The sequence below is a fragment of the Ursus maritimus genome, unplaced genomic scaffold (assembly GCF_017311325.1).
Source record: "Ursus maritimus isolate PB19 unplaced genomic scaffold, ASM1731132v1 scaffold_5, whole genome shotgun sequence".
In the NCBI taxonomy this organism is placed as follows: domain Eukaryota; kingdom Metazoa; phylum Chordata; class Mammalia; order Carnivora; family Ursidae; genus Ursus; species Ursus maritimus.
Genome location: NW_024426663.1, coordinates 53,497,699 through 53,524,282, shown reverse-complemented (window position 1 = coordinate 53,524,282; position 26,584 = coordinate 53,497,699). Strand labels below are relative to the sequence as shown.

General features: G+C 35.9%; 1 protein-coding gene across 4 annotated transcripts in view; it reads left to right on the top strand.

Annotated features, from left to right (window-relative positions):
* Positions 1-26,584, top strand: part of LOC103663936 (ankyrin repeat and KH domain-containing protein 1) — a 120,328-nt gene that overhangs the window by 2,612 nt on the left and 91,132 nt on the right. For all 4 annotated transcript variants that reach the window (XM_040622343.1, XM_040622342.1, XM_040622346.1 and 1 more), the window contains exon 2: positions 24,501-24,654. In XM_040622343.1, coding sequence (XP_040478277.1) covers positions 24,501-24,654 — 154 coding nt within the window. The remainder of the gene's footprint in view (positions 1-24,500; positions 24,655-26,584) is intronic.

The following is a 26,584-nucleotide window of genomic DNA, read 5'->3' as shown; positions in this document are numbered from 1 at the left end:
CGCCCTGAGCTTACTCGTCAGCCGGCGGCTCGAGCCGGACCGGTTCCCGTCACCATCCGTAGACCCACAATGGGGAGTCCTTTGGTCTCTAAGCTTCGCGCGGGAACAAGGACTCCTCTGGCTACCTCCCGCCCACCCCGCTTTGGAGATGGGGGGGCGGGGTCTTGCCAGAGTCCCTGCCCTTGGTACTGAGAGAGCGAGCGAGACATGGAGAGGGAGAGAGAGAGAGAGAGAGAGAGACTGAGACAGAGCCAGAGCTTGCTAGCTGAAAGAGCATTTCCACTATATGCCTGTCCCCAAAGTTGAGTTGTCTGTCATTTATTTGCCCTGTGCCTTACCTGTGTATGAAAGAAGCGTTCTTAATTTCCTTTTTTAGTTTGAGACAAGCTAGTATGAAGAAGCTCTCTGCTTTCACCCTGAGAAAGCACGTGAGTCTTGCACCTGGGACCTTTTGTGAAGTTACACAGGAAAAGGAAATTCCAGTGCATCTTTGAACTTCAGAATAGCTGGATAGCTGAAGTCTGTATTTTTTAAGGCTTGGAGAAGGTGAAACACTGAACAGCTTTTGCAGCAATTAATGATAGATCCTTCATTTCTTGTAACTCTTCAACTCTGAACTGTGCCTTTTTAGGTCTGAGCAACCTGGGATAGAAGGCATCGTCATCTTTTGGGCCCTAGGGGAAAGGGAGGTATATTATATATGTACTTTTATCTCTTGTCCATGGCTTGGATATAGTACTGTTCCATGATGGCTATTATTCTGAGTGCCCAGAGTATTCTATTTTGGTTCTAAGGTGCCTCGTTCATTCCCCTATGACCAATTATTTTAGCCTCTGATCTTGCTGTTAAAGTACAGAGATTTCTCTGTGTACGGCTATCCTGGCTGTTGTATTTGAGAGGAATAAGAAACTATTTGTGGGTTGCAGAATACAGTTAGTGCATTGTTTTACCATTCTACCATTGTCTTACCATGTCTGAACAGGGGTTCATTTAGTTTAAAACGTTAGTACATTTTCCTTCTGGCGTTTTGCTTTGGAAAAAATAGTGTGTGTGATGTAAGGAAGATAGTCCCTTGAATATCTGTATCTTTGAATTTCACTTTAAGAGAAGTAACTTCTAAGTCAAAGTGAGACAGGATTTTATTTGAGTAGGCAGTTATGGGGAGAGTCTCTGGAGTACCTCCACTCTTATGCTTATGGAAGACTTTCTTTCATCCTTTCAATGAAGATTGATGAGAGAGGAACCTAAAAGACATGTGCTTTTTACCTACAAAATAAAGTGGGAATACCTTTAGATTTTAAAGATTAGAGTCTTTTTTTTTTTTTTTTAAGCTTGTAAGAGAGACTGAAAAGTTTTGCTTTGGTCTAAATGTAATATCCTTGGTTTTCTGCACCATTTTTACATAATTATCACAGGTAAAGTGAAAGATCACTAATTCACTTTTACATAAATAGTATTCTTAAGTTTTTTCAGAGGTAGAGTGCTAATGAACCTCCAAAGTCATGAATTTCTAACTCTTTTGGCTCATGTATTATATCTGGGAAATGAGCTTTTGAAATAACCATTTCTGTGAGGCTTGTGTACACACACACACACACACACGCATACATACACACACACAGTCTCTCTTTCTCTCTTTCTCTAGCTTACTGTATTTCATTTGAATTCCCCATACCATGTGATTAAAGCTGTGAGCAAAATCCACACCTTTTTGGTTTTTTGATGTTTATTGTGTAAATTATTTATTGATGATTCTTGTACCCATTTAGGTCAGTGGTAGGACTCCTTAGTTTCCCATTACTTAAGTTTTCTGTGCTAAAAAGGATTTAGGTATTAAGTTTATATGGGTGAGTCTCATTTTTGGAATGAATGTGTCTGGGATACCCAGAGACTTTATCATAGTCTAAGGTGATACTCAGAGTGCATTTAGATTCTTTCTTAACCTGTAGAAAAAGGAAAGTTTGTTTTTATGTCCTCTTTCTCCCATATCACGCAGAGAAGAAATTCCTGGAGTATCTAGTCTTTGCTGTACAGTATGAGTGGTAGAGTATAGCCTGTGTGTGAGTGAAAGGACCTGTTTTGCCCAAGCAGATTTCTTTCTTTTTTTTCTTTTCTCTTTTGAAGGATTAGCTGTCTTCTCCCCTATCATTGCCTTTGAATTTCTAGTATGAAGAGATCATAATGTTGTTCAAAAAACACTCACCCAGTTGGCATTTGATGAATAATACTAAATTCTTTATTTTTGTCTTCCCTTGATGTTTTAGAACGAAGTATTTAGAATCTAGACATCCAGAAAGATAATGAGTTATTTTATAGTTTGAGAGTGAAATTTGTCTTGTTCCCCAAATGAGGCAGGATTCGGTGAGAAATAAGTAAGAAATGTGGAGGCCTAGTTTATTTGCCCTGGAGTTAGTTGAGTCTTATACATTTGGGTTTACAGAGGCATAGATACTCTAAGGACCGCTTTTTTGTTCATTATGAAAGCCAATAGCTAAGAAAAAGCAAGCTGTTTTCCCTTGCTGGCTTAGTCAAAAGACCTTTTAGTTTAAGGAATGGCCTTGGGTCTTTTTGTGAATTTTTTATTAGAATTATGGTAGCTTAGAGAATGCCACCATTTGGCATCTTTGGTTCTTGTTCTTTTAAACATTGGTAAATATCTGTTTTGTATTTCTTCAGGCATGGCAAGAATGTTCCTTAGCTGTCCAAGGCCTTGAATAGAAATCAGAACTTGCATTGGATCCTATTGAAACATACCATTGTTTAGAATGGAGATCAGGTTGAAAATTCTTTAAAAAATAATTTTTAAATGTTGATTTTAGATTTGTAGTCTTTTTTAAGCAAGTAAGAAAGAAGAAAATACCTAAAGAAAAGACTTCTGCGAGGTTTATGAGTTAATTTTTCTGTCATAAGAATATATGCACATATATGCATGATATTCTCCTTTTAATTTTTTTTAAGATTTTATTTATTTATTTGAGAGAGAGTGAGAGGGTGAGAGAGACAGGGAGAGGGAGAGCACGAGCTGGGGGGTAGGACCAGAGGGAGAGGGAGAAGCGGGCTCCCTGCAGAGCAGGGAGGCCGAGGCGACACAGGGCTCGATCCCAGGACCCCAGGATCATGACAGGAGCGGAAGGCAGATGCTCAACTAACGGAGCCACGCAGGTGCCCCCTCCTTTTAAAATTATAAAAGTCATAGTGTCATGTTGAAAAATTCAACAGTGTAGGTAGTAGATATAAGGTGCAAACGAAAAGTCCTTCCTCATCCCCACTGACCCTTCAAATCCCATTCTTCAGTGATAACCAGTATTACAATTTTTTTCAGTAAATTTTCTAGGCCTATATAAGCCTATGTATGTGTGTTTATTTGTTTATATACACACACTTTAAAGACGGATACCCAATTACACAGTATAGCTTTATATCATAGAAGTTTTTTTCTTATCTTGAGGCAGGTGCCTTATTTATAATTAGGTAGAAGCACACACATACCGTATACAGCAATTTATAGCAAATTATAGCAAAAAGCTTTGTAGGGAATTTTTTTTCCTTGAAAATTATTTTTAGAGGCAAAAGTACAGCCATACAGAATTTCCATTTTGATTTTCTCTCGTTGAAGAGGAGATGTATCATTTGCTTTAGAGTTACGTAAAATCTATAATCTAGAGCGAGGTTTCTCAACAGCAACATACTGACATTTTAGTGCAGATAATTCTTATTGTTAGAGGCTGTCCTGTGCATTAGCAACATCCCTGGCCTTTACCCACTAGATGCCAGTAGAACCCATCCAGTTGTGAGAGCCATAAATGTCTCCAGACATTGCTAAATGTCTCCTGGGGACAAAATCAACCCTGGTTGAGAACCACCTGGTCTAGAGTCCATTCTTATCGGCCGGGATGGCAATTTTGTCATGAATACTTTGTATTCAAACTTTAGGTAAACAAGGTGAGTCATTGCTTTTAATAGCATCTCAAGGCTTATGCTCATAATCTGGACAAGAGAGAAATTGAAAGAGGGTACTGAAAGGTTTAATGCTATAAATTTTCTGTGGTAAATTTATCATTTTGAGTAACTGTCACTTAAAATACTATATTATTTTTGAAAAATTTATTGTCCATGAAAATAAATTTCTAAAAAACTTTTATGGGGACTTTGTTCAAGGTAGAGAGTGCTTTATTCCATAAATTACCAATACTAGTGATAAAATAGGAAATAATAACTTTGTACTCTAGTGAGCAAATTTTGGAGACTTTGGAAACGTTTACAGAAGGAAAAGCTACATGTTATTACTGTAACAATTTGTTATATTGCCTGAATATCGACCTTACACAAATTTCATTCAGTAAAGCTTTAAGCCTTTACATATAAAATGATGTATTGATAAGTATGGCTATATGAATGGTGGGTCAAACCAGAGTTGATTAGATTTGCATGGAGGAAAACCTTATTGTGAAACTTGAAGGATGTAGGATTTTCTTATGGTTATTATTTAGTACATTTCAATGGGTGATTACGTGTATACAGTTATGAGTCACAGTGACATAAAGGCAAATACAGTGAAAAATCTTGGACTAACCCCTCCCAAGTATCCTGGCCTCTACACTTTTAATGTCTTTTTTTTCCTTTCAGAATTTATGGAAATACAAATGTAGTTTTGTTTTCCCTAATATTTTACAAAAAATAACACTGTATATGTGATATTTCTAAGTGGTAAATTTGAGAAGAATTTAAACTTTTTCTAATCAGAATGATAAAACATGTTAAGAACAAAGCATTGGAGATGAGTTTAAGCACATTCCTTCCTGAGCCTATGTGGTAGTAATGTGATAATGTACTAGATAACCTCTGGAAACCAATTCTGGCCTTCTGATTCAATGATAGAGTAGGTATATAAAATATTTTGCTTTAAAGAGAAAGCAAAGCAGTTTTTGAAAAGTATTAGTCTTGAATTGGCAAGTAAAAAGAAAAGAAATTAGTCTACCTTTTTTTTTTGTTTTTTGCCAAATTTACCTTCCTACATACGTAACCAAAGGTATAAGAAATAAAATCAATTCCCTTTTTTTACCCATTATAAATTAACTATTTTTTTTAAGATTATTTATTTATTTGATAGAGAGCAAGCAAGCATGAGCAGGGGGAGGGGCAGAGGGAGAGAGACAAGTAGACTCCCCCTGAGCGAGGAGCACTATATGGGGCTCTATCCCAGGACTCTGAGATCATGACCTGAGCTGAAGGCAGATGCTTATCCAGCCGAGCCACCCAAGTGCCCCTATTTCAATATATCTATCTATCTTGAACTTCATAGTTTTCTGTTGCTTGTCTATAAAGTCATAGAATCTTGGTGATAATCCCATCTCATCTCATTTTTAGGTAACTGCTACCATTTATTGGATGCATATTATATGCCAGTACTGTACTAGATACTCTCATTATTTAATTGTTTCAACACCCCTTTGAGGTAGATATCTGCATTTTTTTTTTAATTTTAAAGATTTTATTTTATTTATTTGACAGAGATAGAGACAGCCAGCGAGAGAGGGAACACAAGCAGGGGGAGTGGGAGAGGAAGAAGCAGGCTTCCAGTGGAAGAGCCTGGTGGGGGGCTCGATCCCAGAACGCAGGGATCACGCCCTGAGCCAAAGGCAGATGCTTTAGGACTGAGCCACCCAGGCACGCCATGGTATCTGCATTTTTATAGATGAATAAATGGTAGGCTCAGGGAAATGATGAATCCATCAAACAAAAAACAAAAAATTGGTTAAAATGTTACACATCTAGTAAGTAGTAAAGCTAGGATTTTAATCTAATGCTGAATCCAGAACCCATGCTATTATTTTGCTTCTGCAGATTAAGAAATAGGCAGTTTTGGGTTACAAAATACTGTTTCTCCAATAAATGCTTGCTTAGTCCCTGTAGAAGTTTTCATTAAAGTGAAATGAGAAACGTAAGGACAGTGTAGTGAACTTCTTGTAAAGCTATTTTTCCATACTTTTTTCTATTTTAAGATAATGCTTTTCTTACTGTTATGAAATGAATTTTTAAAAATATCCATATTTGACAAAATACCAAATTAGAACCTTCATGTGGAGAAATACTTGAGCTAAGTGACTTGCCCAGGATAACACAGCTAATTTGTGGTAGAAAATAGGTCATCTGACTCCCATTCTAGTTATCTTACTTGTTCTGCTGTTTCTTTTCTGGTGCATTGTACCAATGAATTTAATTAGTTGCTTAAGACATGCCTATCTCAAACTAGCACATAATCCATAGTTGACCTTGTTGGAAAAGTTTTATATTATTTAATGAAATTGGTGACTGCTGTGTAGATCAGTATATTAAGAAGGCAGTTAAAAGTATACCATTGAGTATAGGAGGAGCACTATTCTAAGATAATTTTGTAATTGAACTTACTTGAAAAGTTCAATTCTTGTCATCATTCATCTTAAAAGAATTAAGTAAATATTAAAACTACTGATATAGAAAGGCATATACCCAGCTTTGCACCTTTGCCAATATGGAAAGTGTTGGTTTTGTATATTGTTACACTCTAATTAATTTGTGGAAATTGAAATCTGCTTGCTGTTCTCTTGGTAGTTAATGATGGTGTGTAGTTCCCGTGAATGAAGATCATTTGCCTTGTGATGATTGACTGGCTTACCTTTCTTTGGCCAACTTTACCTAAACCAGGAAGAAAGTAAAGTTGTATATATAAAGCTGTATTTTACTTGCTAGACTGAAATTTAGCAGCTGTTTGCCAAAGAGCACATTTGATCTTCCTCCTTTACATACACTTCTGTTCTCATAAAGTTTTTCCCTTAGTGGATGTTTTCAGCAGTAGAAAGGGTGTTTGTTCTTGTTTTTGTTTTTTTAAGTAGATATCCCAGTGCATCCTGGCTGTTTGATTTACCTGCATTAGTGTGCAATTTTGAAAAGAGAAAGGCAGGTATACCCCCAGGGATTTGCCTTAAGAACCAAAGAATTGTACAGGAGAGCAGTTTATTATAAAGTTGCCAAGGTAAGTTTGATTTGTTTAACAGTTCGTAATGAGGACAGTTAGATTGAGAACAAGTTTTGTTTTTGTTTTCGTGTGTGTGGTAAAGTACACAGAGACGAAATTGACCATTTTAACCATTTTTTTAGTTATCTTAGAATATATGTAAAATTTACCATTTTAACCATTTTAAAGGGTACACTTCAGTGGCATGAAGTACATTCACATTATTGTGCAACCATCCCCAGCAGCCATCTCCAGAGTGTTTTCATCTTCCCAAACAGATTCTGTATCCATCCCCAGCTACCCTTCCCCACACGCTAGCAACCACAATTCTACTTTCTTTCTCTATAAATTTAACTACTCTGGGTACGTCAAATAAGTGGAATCATACAGTGTTTCCCTTTTTGTGACTGCCTTGTTTCACTTAGCATTATGTCTTCAGGGTTCATCCATGTTGTAGCCTGTGTCAGAATTTAATTTCTTTTGTGGGGGGCGCCTGGGTGGTGCAGTCGTTAAGCGTCTGCCTTCGGCTCAGGGCGTGATCCCCGCGTTCTGGGATCGAGCCCCACATCAGGCTCCTCCGCTATAAGCCTGCTTCTTCCTCTCCCACTCCCCCTGCTTGTGTTCCCTCTTTCGCTGGCTGTCTCTATCTCTGTCGAATAAGTAAATAAAATCTTTAAAAAAAAAAAAAAGAATTTCATTTCTTTTGAAGGCTGAATACTATACCATTGCGTATATATACCACATTTTGTTTATCCGTTCATCTGTTGATGGACACTTGGATTGCTTTTACTTTTTGGCTGTTATGAATATGCTTCTTTGAACATGGGCGTACAGATACCTGTTCAAGTCCCTGCTTTCATTTCTTCTGGGTATGTATCTGGTAGTGGGATTGCAGGAGACAGTTTTCCATAGCAGCTATAATATTTTACATTCCCACCAGAACTGCACAAGGGTTCCAGTTGCCACACATTTTAGCCAATACTTGTTTTTTATTTTGTTTTTGTTTTTGATAATGGCCATGCTAATATGTGTGAAGTGGTATCTCATTGTGGTTTTAATTTGTATTTCCCTAATGAGTAGTGTTGTTGAGCATCTTTTTATGTGCCTTTGGCCATTTGTGTATCTTTTTTGGAGAAATGTTTATTCAAATCCTATCCCCATTTTCAGTTGGGTTTCTTTTTCATTGTTTAATTGTAGACGTTCTTTGGGTATTAATCCCTTATCGTGTGTATAATTTGCACCTATTTTTTTCTATTCCGTAAGTTGCCTTTTTACTCTGTTAATAGTGTCCTTTCATTCCTCAAAGTTTTTAATTTTGATGAAGTCCAATTTACCTATTTTTTCTTTTGTTGGTACTTTTGGTGTCATAAGCATGAAGTTATTGCCAAATCAGTGTCATGAAGATTTTCTCTAATGTTTTCTTCTAAGAATTTTACAGATTTAGCTCTTAATTTAGGTCTTGGATCCATTTTGAGTTGATTTTTTGTATACAATGTAAGGTCAAGTGTCCAATTTCATTCTTTTGCATGTGGATATCCATTTTTTCCAGCATGATTTGTTGAAAAGACTGTCATCTCCCAATTGATTGGTCTTGACATCCTCATTGAAAATCAATTGGCCGTATATTGGAGGGTTTATTTCTGGCTTGTCTGTTTTATTCCTTTGGTTTATATGTCTGTTTTATGCTGGCATCACTTTGTTTGATTACTGTAACTTTTCTAGTAAATTTTGAAATCGGGCAATGTTGTTCCTTCAAATTTGTTCTTCTTTTTCAAGATTGTTCTGGCTATTCAGCGTCCCTTGAAATTCCACATGAATTCTAGGATGAGTCTTTATATTTCTGCCAAAATTGCCCATGGGCTTTTGGTAGGAATTGCATTGAATCTGTAGATCTCTCTGAGTAAGAACAAGTTTTAATGCAAATCTTTTTTTTTTTTTTTTTTAGATTTTATTTATTTATTTATTTGACAGACTGAGAGAGAGGGAGCACATAAGCAGGGGGAGCAGCAGAGGGAGAGGGAGAAGCAGGCTCTCCGCTGAGCAGAGAGCCCGATGTGGGGCTTGATTTCAGGATCCTGGGATCGTGACCTGAACCTAAGGCAGACACTTAACTGACTGAGTCACCCAGGCACCCCTGTTTTAATTTAATTTATTTATTTATTTTTAAAGATTTTAATTCATTTCAGAGAGAGAGAGAGAGCACAAGCTGGGGAGACAGGCAGAGGGAGAGGGAGAAGCAGACTCCCCGCTGAGCAGGGAGCCCGCTGTGGGGCTCGATCCCAGGACCCTGAGATCAGGACCTGAGCTGAAGGCAGACCGCTTAACCGACTGAGCCACCTAGGTGCCCTGAGGTTCCCCTGTTTTAATGCAAATCTTAATGTAATTGTTTTGGGGCACCTGGGTGACTCAGTTGGTTAAGTGTCCATTCCTTGATTTCAGCTTGAGTCATGATCTCAGGGTTGTGGGATTGAGCCCCACGTTGGTTCTTTGCTTGGCGTGGAGTCTGCTTGGGTTTCTCTCTCTCCCTCTGCCTCTGTCCCTCCTCCCCCCCAAAATAAATAGGTAAAATCTTTAAAGAAATCTTAATGTAATTGTTTTATCATATTAGATATTAGCAAATCAAAAGGTTTGAGTTTGACAAAATAATAAAAATCATCTATAGTAGGGAGAGGCTGTGTGAGCACTCAGTGGTGTCTTCCCTAAAGGCATTGAACCCAGTTAACATGGAATAGTGTAGATGAGTAGATGTTTCTGAATTATAATCCTCATTTTTCCCTGATTCATTCTCATATTAACTAACTTGTGATTGGTCACAGTGCTTCTTATATTGATTAAATGCTAAGAAGAATATGTTTTATCTTTTATATAACTAGCGGTGAGTTCAGTTTAAAAATAATTATCTCAGTATGGTATTAATGAAAATGAACCTTAGTATTTTCTTTAATGATGTAGAATTGAAAAAATTTTCATGTAAGCATTTTATGAAATCTCAGTCAGAAAGTAAAGATTTGACCTTGTCAGTTGATACCTTGAGTGGTATACTTTGGAAGGACTTTCAGCTCTTACCAGCTTCTAATTGATTTTTTTCTGTGTTTACTTATTTTTCTGCTATATCTCTACATTTTTATTTTTGCCTTTTAAAAATTGTACAGTGGCTAAATTCAGTAACATAGGTGAAACAAACTATCATTATCAAAGAGCAATCCCAAAAGGGGCAATAGTCCAATTATATTGGATACATTATCTTTGTTACTTTTTATTTTAATGTAATTTCAAACTTACTCGAAAGTTGCAAGAATAGTACAGGGAACTCCCCCCATATATCCTTTAGCCAGACTCACCAGTTGTGTTCATATTGTCCTATTCTCTCTCTCTCCATAAACAAATAAAGGAATAATTTATTTTCTGAGTCATTTGAAAATAGGTTGCATACATCATGCGTCTCTACCCTTAAATTCTTCAGTATACATTCCCTAAACATTCTCTTACATAACCACAGTGCAGTTATCAAAATAGGAAATTGAACAAATTTCCAAAGTACTTTTCAAATTCCAATTCCCAAAGTTTTAAAAATTGAAATGTAATCCACGTATCATAGGTTCACTCTTTATGTACAATTCAGTGGTTTTTAATATATTTAAAAGTTGTGCAACTATCACCGTCTTTTGTAAACATTTTCATTACCCTCGCCCTAAACAAAACCTTGTACCCGTTAGCAGTCATTTCCTTTCCATCCTCCTGCCCTCACCCTGCATTCCCTGATAATCACTAATATGCCTTTGTCTCTGGATTTGCTTAGCATGGGCATTTCATATAAATGGAATCATGTGGTATGAGGTCTTTTGTATCTCACTTCTTTCACTTAGCATATTGTTGCCAAGGTTTCTACATGTTGTATCTTGTATCAGTACTCCATTGGAAAAATACTCCATTTTGTAGATATACCACATTTTGTTTATCATTTATTTCAATGCTGTGAACATTTGTGTAGAAGTTTTGCATGAACATTTCTTTTCAGTTCTCATGGGTGTATACCTAAGGAGTGTTAATTGCTAGGCCCTATGATAACTAACTCCACGTTTGACTTTCTGAAGAACTGCCAAACTTTTCTTTGCAGCTGCGCCATTTTACATTATCATCAGCAATGTATGAGGGTTCCAACTTCTCTACAACCTTGGTAACTTTTTTATTTTTAATATAGCCATCCTAGTGGGTATGGTGGTATCTCATTGTGGTTTTGATTTGCATTTTCTCAATAACTAATGAAGTTGAGCATCTTTTTATGTGCTTATTTGTATATCTTTGGAGAAATGCCCATTCAGATCTTTTTCCCATTTCTTGATTGAGTTTTCTTGTTGAATTGTGGTTTTTATATATTCTGGGTACTAGTCCCATATCAGGTCCATAATTTGCAAATATTTTCTCATTGTATTGGTTTTCTTTTCACTCAGTTGTGTCCTTAACATTTTAAAATTTTGGGGAAGCTCAATTTTTATATTTACCTATTTTTTTTCTTTTGTTGCTTGTGCCTTTGGTGTCATGTCTAAGAAACTGTTGTGTAATCCGAGGTCATGAAGATTTATGCCTACTTTCTTCTAAGAGTTTTGTAGTTTTAACTCTTACATTTATGTCTTAGATGCGTTTTGAGTTAATTTTTATATAACGTATAAGGTAGAGATAGATCCCACCTCATTCTTTTGAATGTGAATAACCAATTTTCTAACACCCATATGTTGAAAAGACTATTTTTTTCTCCATTGAACTGTCTTGGCACCCTTATCAAAAGTCAATTGACTTGTAAATGTGAGGGTTTATTTCTGGAGGGTTTATTTCTGTTAAATTCAGTTTATCTAGATGTCTTATGCTCCTTCCATACTATCTTGATTACTGTAGCTTTTTGCAATAAGTTTTGAAATTGGGAAGTTAAGTCCTCCAACTTTGTTCTTTTTCAAGATTGTTTTAGCTATTCTGGGTTATTGGTTATGTTCTTCTCTTGATTGGGTCTTCAGAAGAGTTTAATAGGGAGTATGTAATATGCTGGAGAATTTGTGGTCACACACAAAAGACCCTCCCCCTCATTAATAATATTCTAACTCTTGAAATTTCTGCCCCTCTTATATACACTCTTGTTCGACTAGGGGGATAACTCATGTGATTTAAACCTGTGTTTGCCAGGCTATGAGAAGAGCAAGTTGTCACAATATTAGTTTTTGATTTTTTTTTTTCATGTATCCTCTCCTTGACAGACCATGGGTATATGTTTGAGAGGAGATAAAACTGGGGTGGGAGGAGATGGTTGGTTCCTGTAGTTGTAGTCTGAACACATCTGATGTGGACTATAGTCTGCATGAAGAATGTAAATGGAATTTTTTTTCAGGATAATAGACAAATGGATAAGTGGAATAAAATGTAAACCATAGTAATTAGAGTTTTTGCCTTTGATATCTTCTAACAACTACTTAAGACGTGTGAATCCAATATTTAAGTAACATACAATTTGCTTGACACCCAAGCTAGTGTTATCACCTATGTGATTAAATTGCAAAAACAAATCTTAGATGTCACTGCTCAAATGGTTGCAATTATATTAAATTGTTAGTTATTTTCACTCTATGAACAGTGAGAGTCTATACTATACTTTAGTACCTGTTTCACTTAGGATTTGATAAAGAAAAGTTTATTTTCTTTTAAAGAGAGCATTAATTAAGGCTATACTTAAATCAGGTGTGTGGATTTGATGTATTATTCCTTCCCCAACAAAATATAGAATAATATGATCATACAGTATCAAAGGTATTTTTCTATTGTGTATTATTATCTCCTTGTGGTTAATCTGTTACAGTCATTTACTCATTCTCTAGAAAAGAAAATCAAAGTTTAGTTTAGGGTAGGACCTCTTCTTTATGAATTCATGTCATACAAAATAAAGTTGTCTTTCAGAAATTAGAGTCCTTGGCAGCCTGTTTGATTCTGATAGGTGTTGTAGAGTGGACTTGTTTATTTGACAATAATTTATATAGAGCCTACTATTTGAAGAAGCTCGTGCTAGGCTTTGGAATGACAAAGATGAAAAAATGTGGTCTCTGCCCTTAAAGATATCAGTCTTTTCACAAGCATGAACATTTCAGGGAACTTATTAAAACAAGGTAAATTATTTATTCAAATTATATTTGTCCTTCCAAACTCCTTTCACTTATTAACAAATTTATCTGAGTGTGTTCAAGGCGTTGTGTACTTTAATTGCATTATCTCTTTTAATATTTTCATGGTCTTGTGACAATCCAAGATCCTAAATGCAAATGTATGGATCATTGTCCTGTGTAAGTTGGATGATCACTATAAAGGTTGATGTTTGGAGGTCTTACTTCAGGAGTTTGATGAGTTTTTAAGGGGCAAGTTTAAAGGGGCAATGAGTAAAAATGAAAGGATACAAAGTCCATCAGCATTAGCTTGTCTTGTGTTCATATTTAAGCAAAACCACAGCTGCTCGATGATGTTCTGTAAACTCTCCAAGCATGTCCTGCTTCAGAGCCTTTGGCATTTGCAGCTTGTTCTCTCAGGAGCATTCTTCTCTTAAATATCCGTGTGGCTTCCATCTCCTCCTTTTAGCGGTCTGCCCAAAGGCCTTCCAGCTGCCTACTATATGTATGTTGCATAAACACCTCAGGATCACCAATTTTAATTCTGAACTCATCATTTCCCCTCACCCCAATTTTTTTTACCTCCATCTTTGTAAATTACATTGCCCTAAAAGTACTGTAGTCAGAAACCTCACGTCTCACATTGGCTATTTCTTCTCACCGTACACATCTAAGCAGGCATCAAGTCCTGTAGGTTCTTTCTTAACATCTTGTTCATTTGTCCCTTTCTTAGGGGGTCTCTTTCCTTAATGCTTCTGCCATAAATAAAACCATCATCTTTCGTGACATTTATTTCAGTAATCCCTGGCTCTGTCTACCTTCAAGATTATACCCCTCTAATTCTTACTGTACTGTGCTATATTTCAGTAATCCCCGGTTCTGTCTACCTTCAAGATTATACCCCTCTAATTCTTACTCTACCATGCTATCAGAGTAAATTCTCTAATGTCAGTCCAGTCATATCACTCTTTTGACAAAAAGCCTTCTCATTTCTTAGATAAAGGATAAATCAGAAGGCTTGATGTGGCGTACAAGGCTATTTAGGATTTGGCTTCTATTTTTTAAACTCTATCCTTTTTTACCCTACTTTATTTGTTTTTTGTTTCTAGTCATACCAAATTTTTGTAGTTCTCTGAACATATCAGGGTATTATAGGCCCTGGTTTAATTTGCTTCTGCTGCTCTGGCTTCTAGAATCATAATAATAGCTATTATATGTTGAGTGCTTATTGTCCAGTGGGTTAAGTACTCACCTATATATTCTCAAATAAACTTTACAAGTGCCATATGAAGATTTTGATTTTAATCAAAAATCAAAATTGCAAAAACAGGGTGTCTGGGTGGCTCAGTCGGTTAAGTGTCTGCCTTTGGCTCAGGTCATGCTCCTGGAATCCCGGGATGAAGCCTGGCATCTGGCTCCCTGCTCAGTGGGGAGTTTGCCTTGACCTCTGCCCCTCACCCAGCTCATGCTCTCTCTTTCACTCTCTCTCTTAAATAAATAATTTTTTTAAAAAATGCAAAAACAATTAGTCCCAAATTACAGGTGAGGAAACTGAACCTTAGAGACGTTGTGTGATGTACACAAAGTTATCTATCTAGTAATGATGGAGTTGGGATTTTATTTTATTTTATTTTATTTTATTTTATTTTATTTTATTTTATTTTATTTTATTTTTTAAAGATTTATTTATTTGAGAGCGGGGTGGGGGTAAGGGGCAAAGGGAGAGGGAGAGAATCCCAAGCAGACTCCGCACTAAGCCTGGAGCCTGGGGTGGGGCTGGATCTCATAACCCTGAGATCATGACCTGAACCAAAATCAAGAGTTGGGTGCCTAACCAACTCAGCCACCCAGTTGCTCTGGAGTTGGTATTTTAATTCAGGTATCTTGGACTCTGAAGTTCATGTTTGTAAGTACTACTATACACTGCTGCTGCTGTCACTGATGTCCCCTCTTACCCATGCTGTTGGATACCTCTTGTTCCAGAGTTGTCATCTCTAACTCATGTCCTTTATTACTACTCCAGTTGGAATTTACCATTCCTTCTGTGTTCTCATGTTGTCTGTATATAGCTATTATAGCATCTGTAATACTTTATTGCATTTATTTGATTGTCTATTTAATTAGCAAGAGTCATGTCTTATTTACTTTTGTGCTCCCAGTATATAATAGAATGTTTGGCATATAGTAGGTGCCTAATAAATGTTGAATGAATATATCTGTAGTGCTTAATATGCTCATGTTACTTGTTAGCCTAAAATGAGTATGATGGATTCTATATTATTTTTGTGGAGTGGAGAGTAAGAGTATAGGAAGGCAGGGCAGACTGACCTTAATGATAGTAGTAGTGGTAATATTAATAAGAATAATAGCAACTAATATTTGTTGAGCAATTACCATGTGTTAAGCACTGTTGTGCAATTTTAGATACAGTATCTTGCTTACTCATCAATAACCCTGTGATATGCTTACTGCTGTCCTTATTTTATAGCTGAGGTAAATGAGGTTAAAGAGGTAAAACAAGTTAGCTAAGATCACACGATGAGAGATGAACTGGTATTCTAAGAGTCCTTGCTCTTAGTCATTATGCTTTCCTGTCCTTATTGGTATTGATTGGAGGTTTATGGGTTTTTGAGGCTCTTTTTAACTTACTAAAATCAAGTATTTCTTTGGAGTGTTGAATGCTTATTTTCTATTTGGGATAATGAGTAGAAGCCAGGACTCCTTTACCCATTTATTATGATAGAGAAAATATAAAGTTTATCCTTTCAACATTAAGATTTTCTTGGCTTTAATTGCCAGATACTTCATTCCTTGTGACTTTTCTAATAAGTATAAGTGATCAGTCTTCTTTCTAAAAAACCTACTGTGGCACAAATTTTTTGTAGATGTGTTGTAAATGTACATTAGAAATAATGTAAATGTGGGTGCCAGAAATTACTAGATGAAACTTGATTTGTCTTTTTAAGAACTCTGCCAAAGAGGTGTTAGTGGGTTTGATAATCTTGATTACACTTAATTTTATTTAAAGACGTTTTTTCCGGGGATTCCTGGGTCGCTCAGTCGGTTAAGTGTCTGCCTTCAGCTCAGGCCATGATCCTAGGATCCTGGGATTGAGTCCCGCATCAGGCTCCTTACTCAGTAGGGAGTCTGCTTCTCCCTCTGCCTGCTGCTTCCCCCTCTGCCTGCTGCTTCCCCAGCTTGTGCTCTCTCTCTCTCTCTCTCTGACAAATAAATAACATCTTAAAAAAAAAAAAAAAGTTTTTTCCTGACATCGCTACTGTTGTTAGACTGAAGATTACCGTACTTACAGTTTTTCTGCTTACTTAGTTGATTAGTATTTGTTTTAGTTACACTCCATTGTTGAGAAGATTCACTTAATACAGCTTGGTGTGGTAAAAAGAGCTTTGGAGTCCAAAATATATGGCTTCAGGTCCTGTATGGTTATGTGATATTGGGCAAGTCACTTAAATTTTCTGAGTTTCAGTTACTTAAAATGAAAGTCAGTTAATTTACTTCATCGAGTAGTTAAGATGATTGAATGGGGGGGCTCCTGGGTGGCTCAGTCAGTTAAGCTTCTAACTCTTGATTTCTGCTCAGGTCATGATCTCAGTGTTGTGAGATTGAGCCCCAAATTGGGCTCCGTGCTTAAGATTCTCTCTCTCTCCCTCTCCCTATACCCTCCCCTGCTCTCTCTCTCTCTCTCTAATTTTTTTTAATGCGCTTAACTCATGGTAGCTTTAAAAAAAAAAAAAAAACTGCAGAGTTTTTATTTTTATATTTTTATTATTATTTAGTTAAGCAAACTCTTTGCCCAAGGTGGGGCTTGAACTCATGACTGTGAGATTAAGAGTTCCATGCTCTACCAATTCAGCCAGCCAAGCACCCCAAGTAGCAATTACTTTAAGGAAATCTTCCTTTCTCCCATCTTTAATTAGAAAAATTTTTTAAAAATAGATTCTGTATTAAAATTATACATTAGAAATTAAGTTTTTGTAGTTGAGCAAAGTGAAGTTAATTTTCTCTAGCTTTAACTTAGAATTAGGAAAAGTACACTGGTTCTCTTTTGTACTATGTGAAACTAATCAACTTTAGAAACCCCAAGTTACCATTACTGTTTTTTGAGAAAAGGATTGTGGGTCTGAAATTGGGAATACAATTTTCCTTGTAGAAAGAAACTTGAAAAGTTTTTATGTTAAGGAATACCATCTTTTCATTCCAGTATTCCGAGATGTTTTTGCTGATTTTATTGGGTCTTACATAATCAGCAAAACCTCATTTCCTAAATTTATCGTTATTTGGTCCTAAATTGCAACTCACTACTTTCTCCCTTTAAATGCATCTTGGGGCATGTTTGTGGTAATACTACTGCCGAAACTTTTGGATACTGTGTTTTTTACAAAAAAAAAAAATTGCTCTATCCTTCACTAATTATCCCTTGGAACACTGATCCATACTTTTTGCTCTTCCAAGTAAAGACCAATTGTAAACCACCTGCATTCTAAAATGGTATAAATGCTGATTCTGACTTAAATAGAGGGCTTGCTTGGAGTGGGTAAAAGTAAGACATTCTGGTCTATCCAAATATAAACTGTACAAAAGAGAAGAGATATAGCAAATACATTTTTTAAAAATGTTTCAGATGTTTGCAGTGTTTTATTTAGCTTTCCATTTTAAATTGTCAAATCTCTTTTTAAAGAGAATTTTTTATAAATTTATTTATTTTTTAGTAATCTCTACACCCAACATGGGGCTTGAACTCACAACCCTGAGATGAAGAGCCGCACACTCCCTTGGCTGAGCCAGCCAGGCGCTCCTCAAATCTGAATCTCTTAAGGTAGCTTTATTTTTGAAAGTTTGTGAGAAGAGGTAATGTAAAACAGTTACCCTTCTTATAGCCCCAGTTGGAATTCATGGGATTGATGATTATTCTTAAAGGTTAGCAGAAACAAAATTTGTGGCTATTAATATTTTAGTCCCCAACTCAAAATACAAATTAATTTAACATATTTAAAATAAAAGTTTCATAATTCATTGTTAGGCTAAAAGGTGTTTTGTTTAAAACAATGTATTTTCAACTTAGTTTGAGAGCTTATAGTCTTTATTTGCTAATTGCATGATATGACCAAGTGACTGGAGAATATATAAACAAATATATATAACGTATATATTTTATGATCAAATATTCCTTTTTTACTAACTTATTTTCTCTAACTAGCAATTGCTGTTTCCAGAAATATACCTTATAGAAGGTAGCAATTGGCTATTGACAAATGTATAGGTGAGATTTTGTGGTTTACTTTTTTAAGACCTAAAACATATTAATATTGTTAATGTTTTAATTATAACACTGCTTACTTACACTTGATAGAAATTTTGTGTGGGTTTTTTTGTTGTTGTTGCTGTTTTTTACTGGAATTGAGTTTTGGCCAAAGCATAGCTTGGTTAATAAGTGATTTTTCTAACTAGATTTTGGCCAGGTAACTGACTCTGTTTTTTTTTTTTTTAAGGTGATAGTAGTTGAGTCTGTGGTTAATCTTCCTAGTAACTGTTGCCATCCAGTTGTTCGTTTCTGAAATGTCAATTGTGATAAAAAGATAGAAGAAAATTCTTGTTCCCCTTTTCCACCCTGCCCCTGCTTTGTTTAAATTCTAGTTGAAGCTACTATACTCATGTTTTTTTAAAGAAGGAAGGGTCAGAAAAGACTTTTCAGAGGAAAGACATAAAGTATTTTGCCTGTAGCATTTAGAAAAGATTACCTAGAAAAGAAAAACAGTTTTTTTGGGGCCAGATTCCCTCTCAACTTTTTTCTTCCACCTTTTGGTTTTGTAACTAATCAGGAGATAGAAAAAAAAAATCTGCAGTCTTAAAGACTTGAAATAAACTTTCTTGTCATTGGCAAAAACAGTGATACTATAGGTGAGTATTTATGTTTGCAGCTCAGTGTAGCTGCTGGATCGACAGTTATGTAATTATCATTGGGCCGTGGGGACATTTCTGTGATCCTCTAGCTTTGTGTAAGACACTTGGGGGCGTCTGTATTCATTTATATGATACAGACTAATTTAATTAGATATAACATTATTTTGGACTTACCCATTTCCTAGATGTGTTTTTTGGGGACTATATCACCAAGCCTTTTATGTTAAATACACAGAATTGGTCTAATTTAGTATTTCCGTGTCACTATAAATGGTTTCCATGTTGGCTGGTTGAGGTAATGCCATTGCAATCTGAATTACAAAAGTATGTATTTCAGCAGGTTTACCAGGTTAATATATTTATGAGCTGCCAAAACCAAACCCCCAAATATTCCCAAAGCAATAGGGGTAACTGGATATTTTGTTCTTGTATTGATTCCACATTGAGGCAGGCTTTTAAAATTTTTGAGAGGGTAGGAGAAAGGATATATTAGAGTTGAGTGCTTTTTGGCATATCTAACTGTATTCAAATCATCTGTGTATATAGTTAGGTATAATTACAACTCATTCTGGGAAACTTAAGATTTTTCCCACAAGTGTTGTAGATATTTAAAATTTGATCCTTTTATTATTCATTTATTTATTTTTAAGTTTTATTTATTTAAGTAATCTCTGCATCCCACATGGAGCTTAAACTCATGACCCTGAGATCAAGAGTTGCACATTCCTCTGACTGCACATTTTAGGGCCAGCCACCCCTAAAATTTGATCTTTTGGGTCAGAACTTAAATATAAAGTGCCTAAAACTAACTTGAAAATTGAAGTGATCATCACAAGAAAAAAAATTATAACTGTGAAGTGATGGGTGTTAATTAAACTTTCTGTGGTGGTCATTTTCACAGTACATACATATACGAAATCATTATGTTGTACCCCTTAAACTCATACAGTGTTGTATGTCAGTTATATCTTAATGAAACTGGAAAAAATAAATAAAATTTTAAAAAAGAATTCAAGCGAATTCTGACGAAAATGTGTCATGTGAGATTCTCAGTGAATATCATTCTTCCAGTTTGAAAGAGCATAGAAGATAGACACTGTGGCAAGGGACAGGACAAAAGAATTGTAATTACACAGAATTAATATTCTAAAAATTACATTTATATAGTGTTTTATTATTTTCAAATTATTTTACCTTATTTCATCGTTTCAGTAGCGCTGTAGGATAGGTGGGGCAGGTATTATCTTTGTTTATTGAGGAAGAAATGGAACATCAGAAAGGTGGAAAGTGACGTGCCTAACGTCACACATAGTGCCTGGTGAAACTGATAGTTCAACCTCATTCTCCTGATCTGTAGTACAATATTCTTTCCATTATGTCATGTTGCCTAACTGAAATTTGAATTTACATGCATTTTAAGATGTAGGAGAATTAAACTGAAGAAATTGTCTTATGAATTTTAATTTTTAGAGAGAAGTTATAAGCCCTTTGAAGGCTAGGGACATGTCTCTATTTTGTGTTTTTTTCCAAACTTGATTCTTCCCACGCAGTTGGGAATGTGCTGTCTTGTGTATGTGATACTAATATTACTGACATCCAGGATGACATTGCTACTGGGTCTCTATCTTTCTAGTGGAGGTGACCCGGTAGACCATGAGCAGTCTGTCATATTTTACATGGTCTTATTCAAATCTATCCCCAGTTGTTCTTTCTAGCCTAAAGCCATAGTTGTACTCTAGGTTCTTTATGGTTTTTTAAAAAATTTTGAAATAAATTTACATACCATAAAATTTAGCATTTTAAAGTGTACAATTCATTGGTCTTTAGTATATTTACAAGATTATGCAGCATTCACCACTATCTAATTCCAGACATTTTCATCATTCCAGAAAGAAACTTTAGACCCATTAATAGTCACTCCCATCTCTCCCTCTCTGACTCTCCACGTAACCACAAAGTTACTTTCTGTCTCCATGCTAGACATTTCGTGTAAGTGGAATCATACAATAATTGACTTCTTCTTTCTGGCTTCGTGCACTAAGCATAATATTTGCATGGTTTGTTTATGCTATGGCATGTGTCAGTACTTATTCCTTTTAACGGTGGAATAATGTTCCATTTTTTGGATATACCACATTTTGTTTATCCATTTACCAGCTGATGGACATTTGTGGGGGTTTTTCTATTTTTTGTCCATTATGCATAATATAGCAATGAACTTCTGGATACAGATTTTTGTATGGACATGTTTTAAATCCTTTTATGCACATAGAAGTGAAATTTCTGGGTCATATGTTTATTCAGTGTTCAATTTTTGGAGAACTGCAAAGTTTCCTACAGTGGCTGTGTCATTTATAGTTCCACCAACAGTATATGAAGGACCTTATATTTTTTTTTAGAGTGAACCACTCATCGCTTTTCAAATGCATCTTCAAGCCCCTTTTTTATTTCATTCCCTTTTGCTTCTATCCCCATGTCTGACTAGCTCGTGAAATTCTGTGCGTCCTTCAAAGTCTAACCTAAATGCTGCTGTTTGTGCAAAGTCTTGGATTACTGGGGCTGGAAGCAAATTCTCTCTCTTTAATGCATGTAGTTGTACCATTTATTTCTCTTTGAGGCATTTTGTAATAGTCATTTTGCCTTTGACTTATATCTTCTACCACATTTTTGTACTGTCAAGATGCTTTATATAAAACAGGACTTCAGGGCACCTGGGTGGCTCAGTCGGTTAAGCGTCTGCTTTCGGCTCAGGCCATGATCCCAGGGTCCTGGGATCCAGCCACACATCAGGCTCCCTGTTCAGTGGGGAGTTTGCTTTTCCCTCTCCCTCTGCCCCTCCCCCCTGTTCATTCCCTCTCTCTCCCCCCCCTCTCTCGCATGCTTTCTTTCTCAAATAAATAAATAAAATCTTAAAAAAAAAAAACAGGACTTCAGTAAATATTGGGAAAATGCGTAACAGAGGATAGAGAACCCTTAACTTGGATTTTTAAAATGTTACATGGTACGAATCTGTATTTGTCTCCATATTATGTGTAATACCACTTTAGACCAATGCTTTTTATAAAATAGAAATGTTAATTTCTCTTTTTTTTAATTAAAAAAAATTTTTTTTTTAAGATTTTATTTATTTATTCGACAGAGATAGAGACAGCCAGCGAGAGAGGGAACACAAGCAGGGGGAGTGGGAGAGGAAGAAGCAGGCTCATAGCGGAAGAGCCTGATGTGGGGCTCGATCCCATAACGCCTGGATCACGCCCTGAGCCGAAGGCAGACGCCCAACTGCTGTGCCACCCAGGCGCCCCTCTTTTTTTTTTTTTAAGATTTTATTTACTAATTTGTCAGAGAGAGAGAGAGAGAAAGAAGCAGGCTTCCCACTGAGCAGGGAGCCTGATGTGGGACTCGATCCCAGGACCCTGGGATCATGACCTAAGCCGAAGGCAGTTGCTTAACTGACCGAGCCACCAAGGTGTCCCAGAAATGTTAATTTCTAAATACCATTTGTAATAAAAAATTCCAGAGTTTGGCATGATGATTTTATCTATCCTCACAACTGGCAAGTATATGGACCTGCAAATACCTAATAATTTCTTGGGCCTGTGAAGAGGTTTTTATTGTACAAGCAGTTATCTTTTCATATCATTTAACAACTGATAGGGTACATTTATCTACTGGCATGGATCTAGAATGGCATCTTTGTCTGTAATCACATATTGAAGACGCTCTATTGTAGCATAGTAACGTGGCTCAGTGTTATTAGATGTGAAGTTAAAGGTTTATTTTGTAAAATTTTAGTACCTCACTAGGTAATAAAATGTATCCAAATCATTTTAACTTTACAGTCTTTCTTAGGATATTTATTTGGTGGCCATTATGAAACTGATGACAAGCTAACCAAATATGTCAAATAATGTAGTCCAAATACTGTGGCCCTCCAAGGTAGCATTGCCTAGTAGTTAAGAGCATAGACTGTGTAGCTGTGTGGCAGGGTTTGAAACCTGTCTTTGTCATTTATTAGCTGCGTGGCAGTGGAGAAGTACTTAACCTTTCTGTTCCTTTTTTTCTATCTGTCTGCAAATACGTTAACCTCCCTGGTTATATGTATTTACATATTGTAGACATGTCTAGGTACATAAGTATATACTCATGATTATATACTTGATAGTCATGTTCATGTTTACATATATATATATATATATATATATATATATACTTTTAGCAAAGTAAAGATTATATTGTTTTAAATCTTGTGATTTTCACTTCACTTTATGACTGCTTTCTCATGTCACCAAATTTGCTTCAGAAACCTTGTTTTTAATGACGGCATGGTAGTCCATCCTGTGAATGGACACAATGTATTTACCAAATTACCAATTGTAGTTTTTTTCCTCTCATTTTTGGAATTTGAATTAATGTGCAGTGACCATCCTTGGATATTTTTGTCTTGCTTTCAGATGCTTTTTTAAGGATAGATTCCTTAAAATGGAATTACTGAATCAAAGGGCATGAGCCTTTGAAAGCATTTTGATACACATTTCCAAATCGCTTCCCAGAAAGACTGTACATATTTTGTTAAGAAAATTCATTTAGATGGGGTGCCTGGGTGGCTCAGCTGTTAAGCATCTGCCTTCGGCTCAGGTCATGATCCCAGGGTCCTGGGATCCAGCCCTGCATTGGGCTCCCTGCTCAGCAGGAAGCCTGCTTCTGCCTCTCACACTCCCCTTGCTTGCGTTCCCTCTCTCGCTATCTCTCTCTGTCAAATAAATAAAGTCTTTTTAAAATTTTTCATTTAGAATTAAGTTGATTTGAAATTAGAGGGTTACATATTTATTTTCATAAGTTGCTTTTGTTTATACCATTCATTCATTTCGACAAATACGGATTCAGTACCTACTGTATATGAGATATTCTTAGGCCCAGAGGACAGAGCAGTGAACAAACATGTGTGGTTCCTAACTTCATGGAGCTTTCTTGTCTATAGGGCTCCAGGTATTTGGCAGTGTATTAAATCTTATTTTCTTTTAAGAATCAGAATTTAATGAATTGATTACAAGAGAGGAAAAGCTGGCCCTTAATGACCTATCAATGCTATCTGGTCTTTTTACTGTCTAGTCCTGTTTACATCTTCCCAGGGACTATATTCATGTACTTGTTTCATTTAAAAAAAAAGCACAAACAAAAGCTGCTTTTCAAGCTCTGTGCTAGGCACAGAAAGTACAGTGTTCTTCAGGAAACTTGAATCTGGTGTGTCTGAGTTATACTGTAGTCATGTCTGAAGATAAGCAGATAGGAGGCTCCCTTAAAGTCCCTTCCCACAGCCCCATATTTCTACAGTAATTTATCTGCTTATACTTAAATTCCAAACCAGAAATCATATTATCTTAAATTACAGTTATTCTAACAATATTGAGATCAGTTTCATGGATATTGCATTTTTAATTCGTAAACAGGTCGAATCATTTATTTTGGACCAAGAAGATCTGGATAACCCAGTACTTAAAACAACATCAGAGATATTCTTATCAAGTACTGCAGAAGGAGCAGACTTACGTACTGTGGATCCAGAGACACAGGCACGATTAGAAGCATTGCTGGAAGCAGCAGGTAATTTATTTCTTGTTTTCTTATTTTCATTTCTTTAAAAGTCTAGATCTCTGTACAAAGCTGTATAAGATTACCCAAAAATTACCTGACATTATATGAAATTTGAACTCTTAAGGTGTATTATATATTTTTATTTCCTAAAGAAATTGTTCACGTTTTATATTTTTAAAATTCTTGGTTAAAAGTTTTCAATGGATGATTCTAGGGCTCAACACTTTTTAAGGTCTTAGATAATCAGCCAGTTATCAACGAAAACTTACCAATTACATTATAAATGTGGGAGATATATTTGGTTCATCAAATTATGAATCTTTGATTGTAACTGATTTAGGGTATTCTGCATGTGATTATTTACTTATTCGCGTTCATCTGTGGGTAACTTAATTATAAATTGCTATTTTTTTTCTTAGGATACTGTTAAATAAAAATTGAATGCAAAGTTAGACTGAAATATACCAAGCTGTATACCAACTTCTTTTTTTTTTTTTTTTTAAGATTTTATTTATTTGGGGGAGAGCAAGAGAACGGGGGAGGGTCAGAGGGAGAAGCGGGCTCCCTGCTGAGCAGAGAGCCCAATGTGGGACTCGATCCTGGGACTCCAGGATCATGACCTGAGCTGAAGGCAGATGCTTAACCGACTGAGCACCCCTCAGGCACCCCTGTATACCAACTTCTTGTTCTATGGTAACATAAGAGAAAAATCTGTGATAAGCATGCTTTCTCAGTAATATATACTCATCACTATTTTATATTGTACAACCTGCATGTAATTTGTTGTACCAAGTTTCCGTTCCACTATAATGAAAGCCTTTTATCAGCTAAAATTGTTTTAAGAAGAAAGTTAACTTTTTCTAGTCTTTGTATATTGCTTTTCTCTTTTTCTTATATTGCTTTTGAGATATGTTCACTTTGTATGACACTCCTTTTAGTTACTTATCTAGCATAAATATATGTGCATATTAAATACCTGTAAGAATTTATTTTTAAGTTTTTTTAAGATTTATCTATTTATTTATTTGAGAGAGAGAAAGAGCACAAGCAGAGGAAAGGGCAGAGGGAGAGGAAGAAGCAGACTCCCCGCTGAGCAGGGAGCCCCTCTCAGGGTCCTGGGATTGAGTCCCACATCAGGCTAGCCTACTTCTCCCTCTGCCTGCCACTCCCCCTGCTTGTCCTCACTCTCTCCCTCTGACAAATAAATAAATAAAATCTGGAAAAAAAAGTATAGAAAATTTCATTCAGTTTCTGGGTACATTTTTTAATTTTTAATTTTTTTAATGTTTATTTATTTAAGTAACCTCTACACCCAATGTGGGGCTCAAACTCACAGTGCGGAGATCAAGAGTCACATGCTGTTCTGACTGAGCCAGCTGGGTGCCCCCAGTTTCTGAGTACCTTAATAAACATGATATTAAAGATAGGTATTCAGAAAAATCACAGCAACCTTTTAGCACATTTCATATTGACTGAAGAAAAACAGTATTACATTTGACCAAATAATGACTAGGACAAATAAGAGTTAAAATAAATTGAGCATTTTTATATTATTCTTGGAAAGACATAGACATTACATTAAGAATGAGCTTACTTGATAGCATCTTGTTATTCCTTTAACTTTGTCTTGTTGTGGAAAATATGGGTATAATTTATAGCAGATTGACTTTTAGTCTACCTACTGTGTCTTTTTGGAACTGATAGAAACTTAAAATTAGACACAACAAAATAAGACTGTTTAAACTAAGGCAGAACTAGTAATTTTTTAAAGAAACGTAATAAAGATCACATTAGTAATAACATTGAATGACCCTTCCTTCGATCCTGGATTTCCAGCGCGACTCCTACTTGTGATATCGGGACATACTGTGTAAGATTCCTGAACTGGCAGTGCCATGACCACCCTCTAATTTTGGGTTTTTTGTTTGTTTGTTTGTTT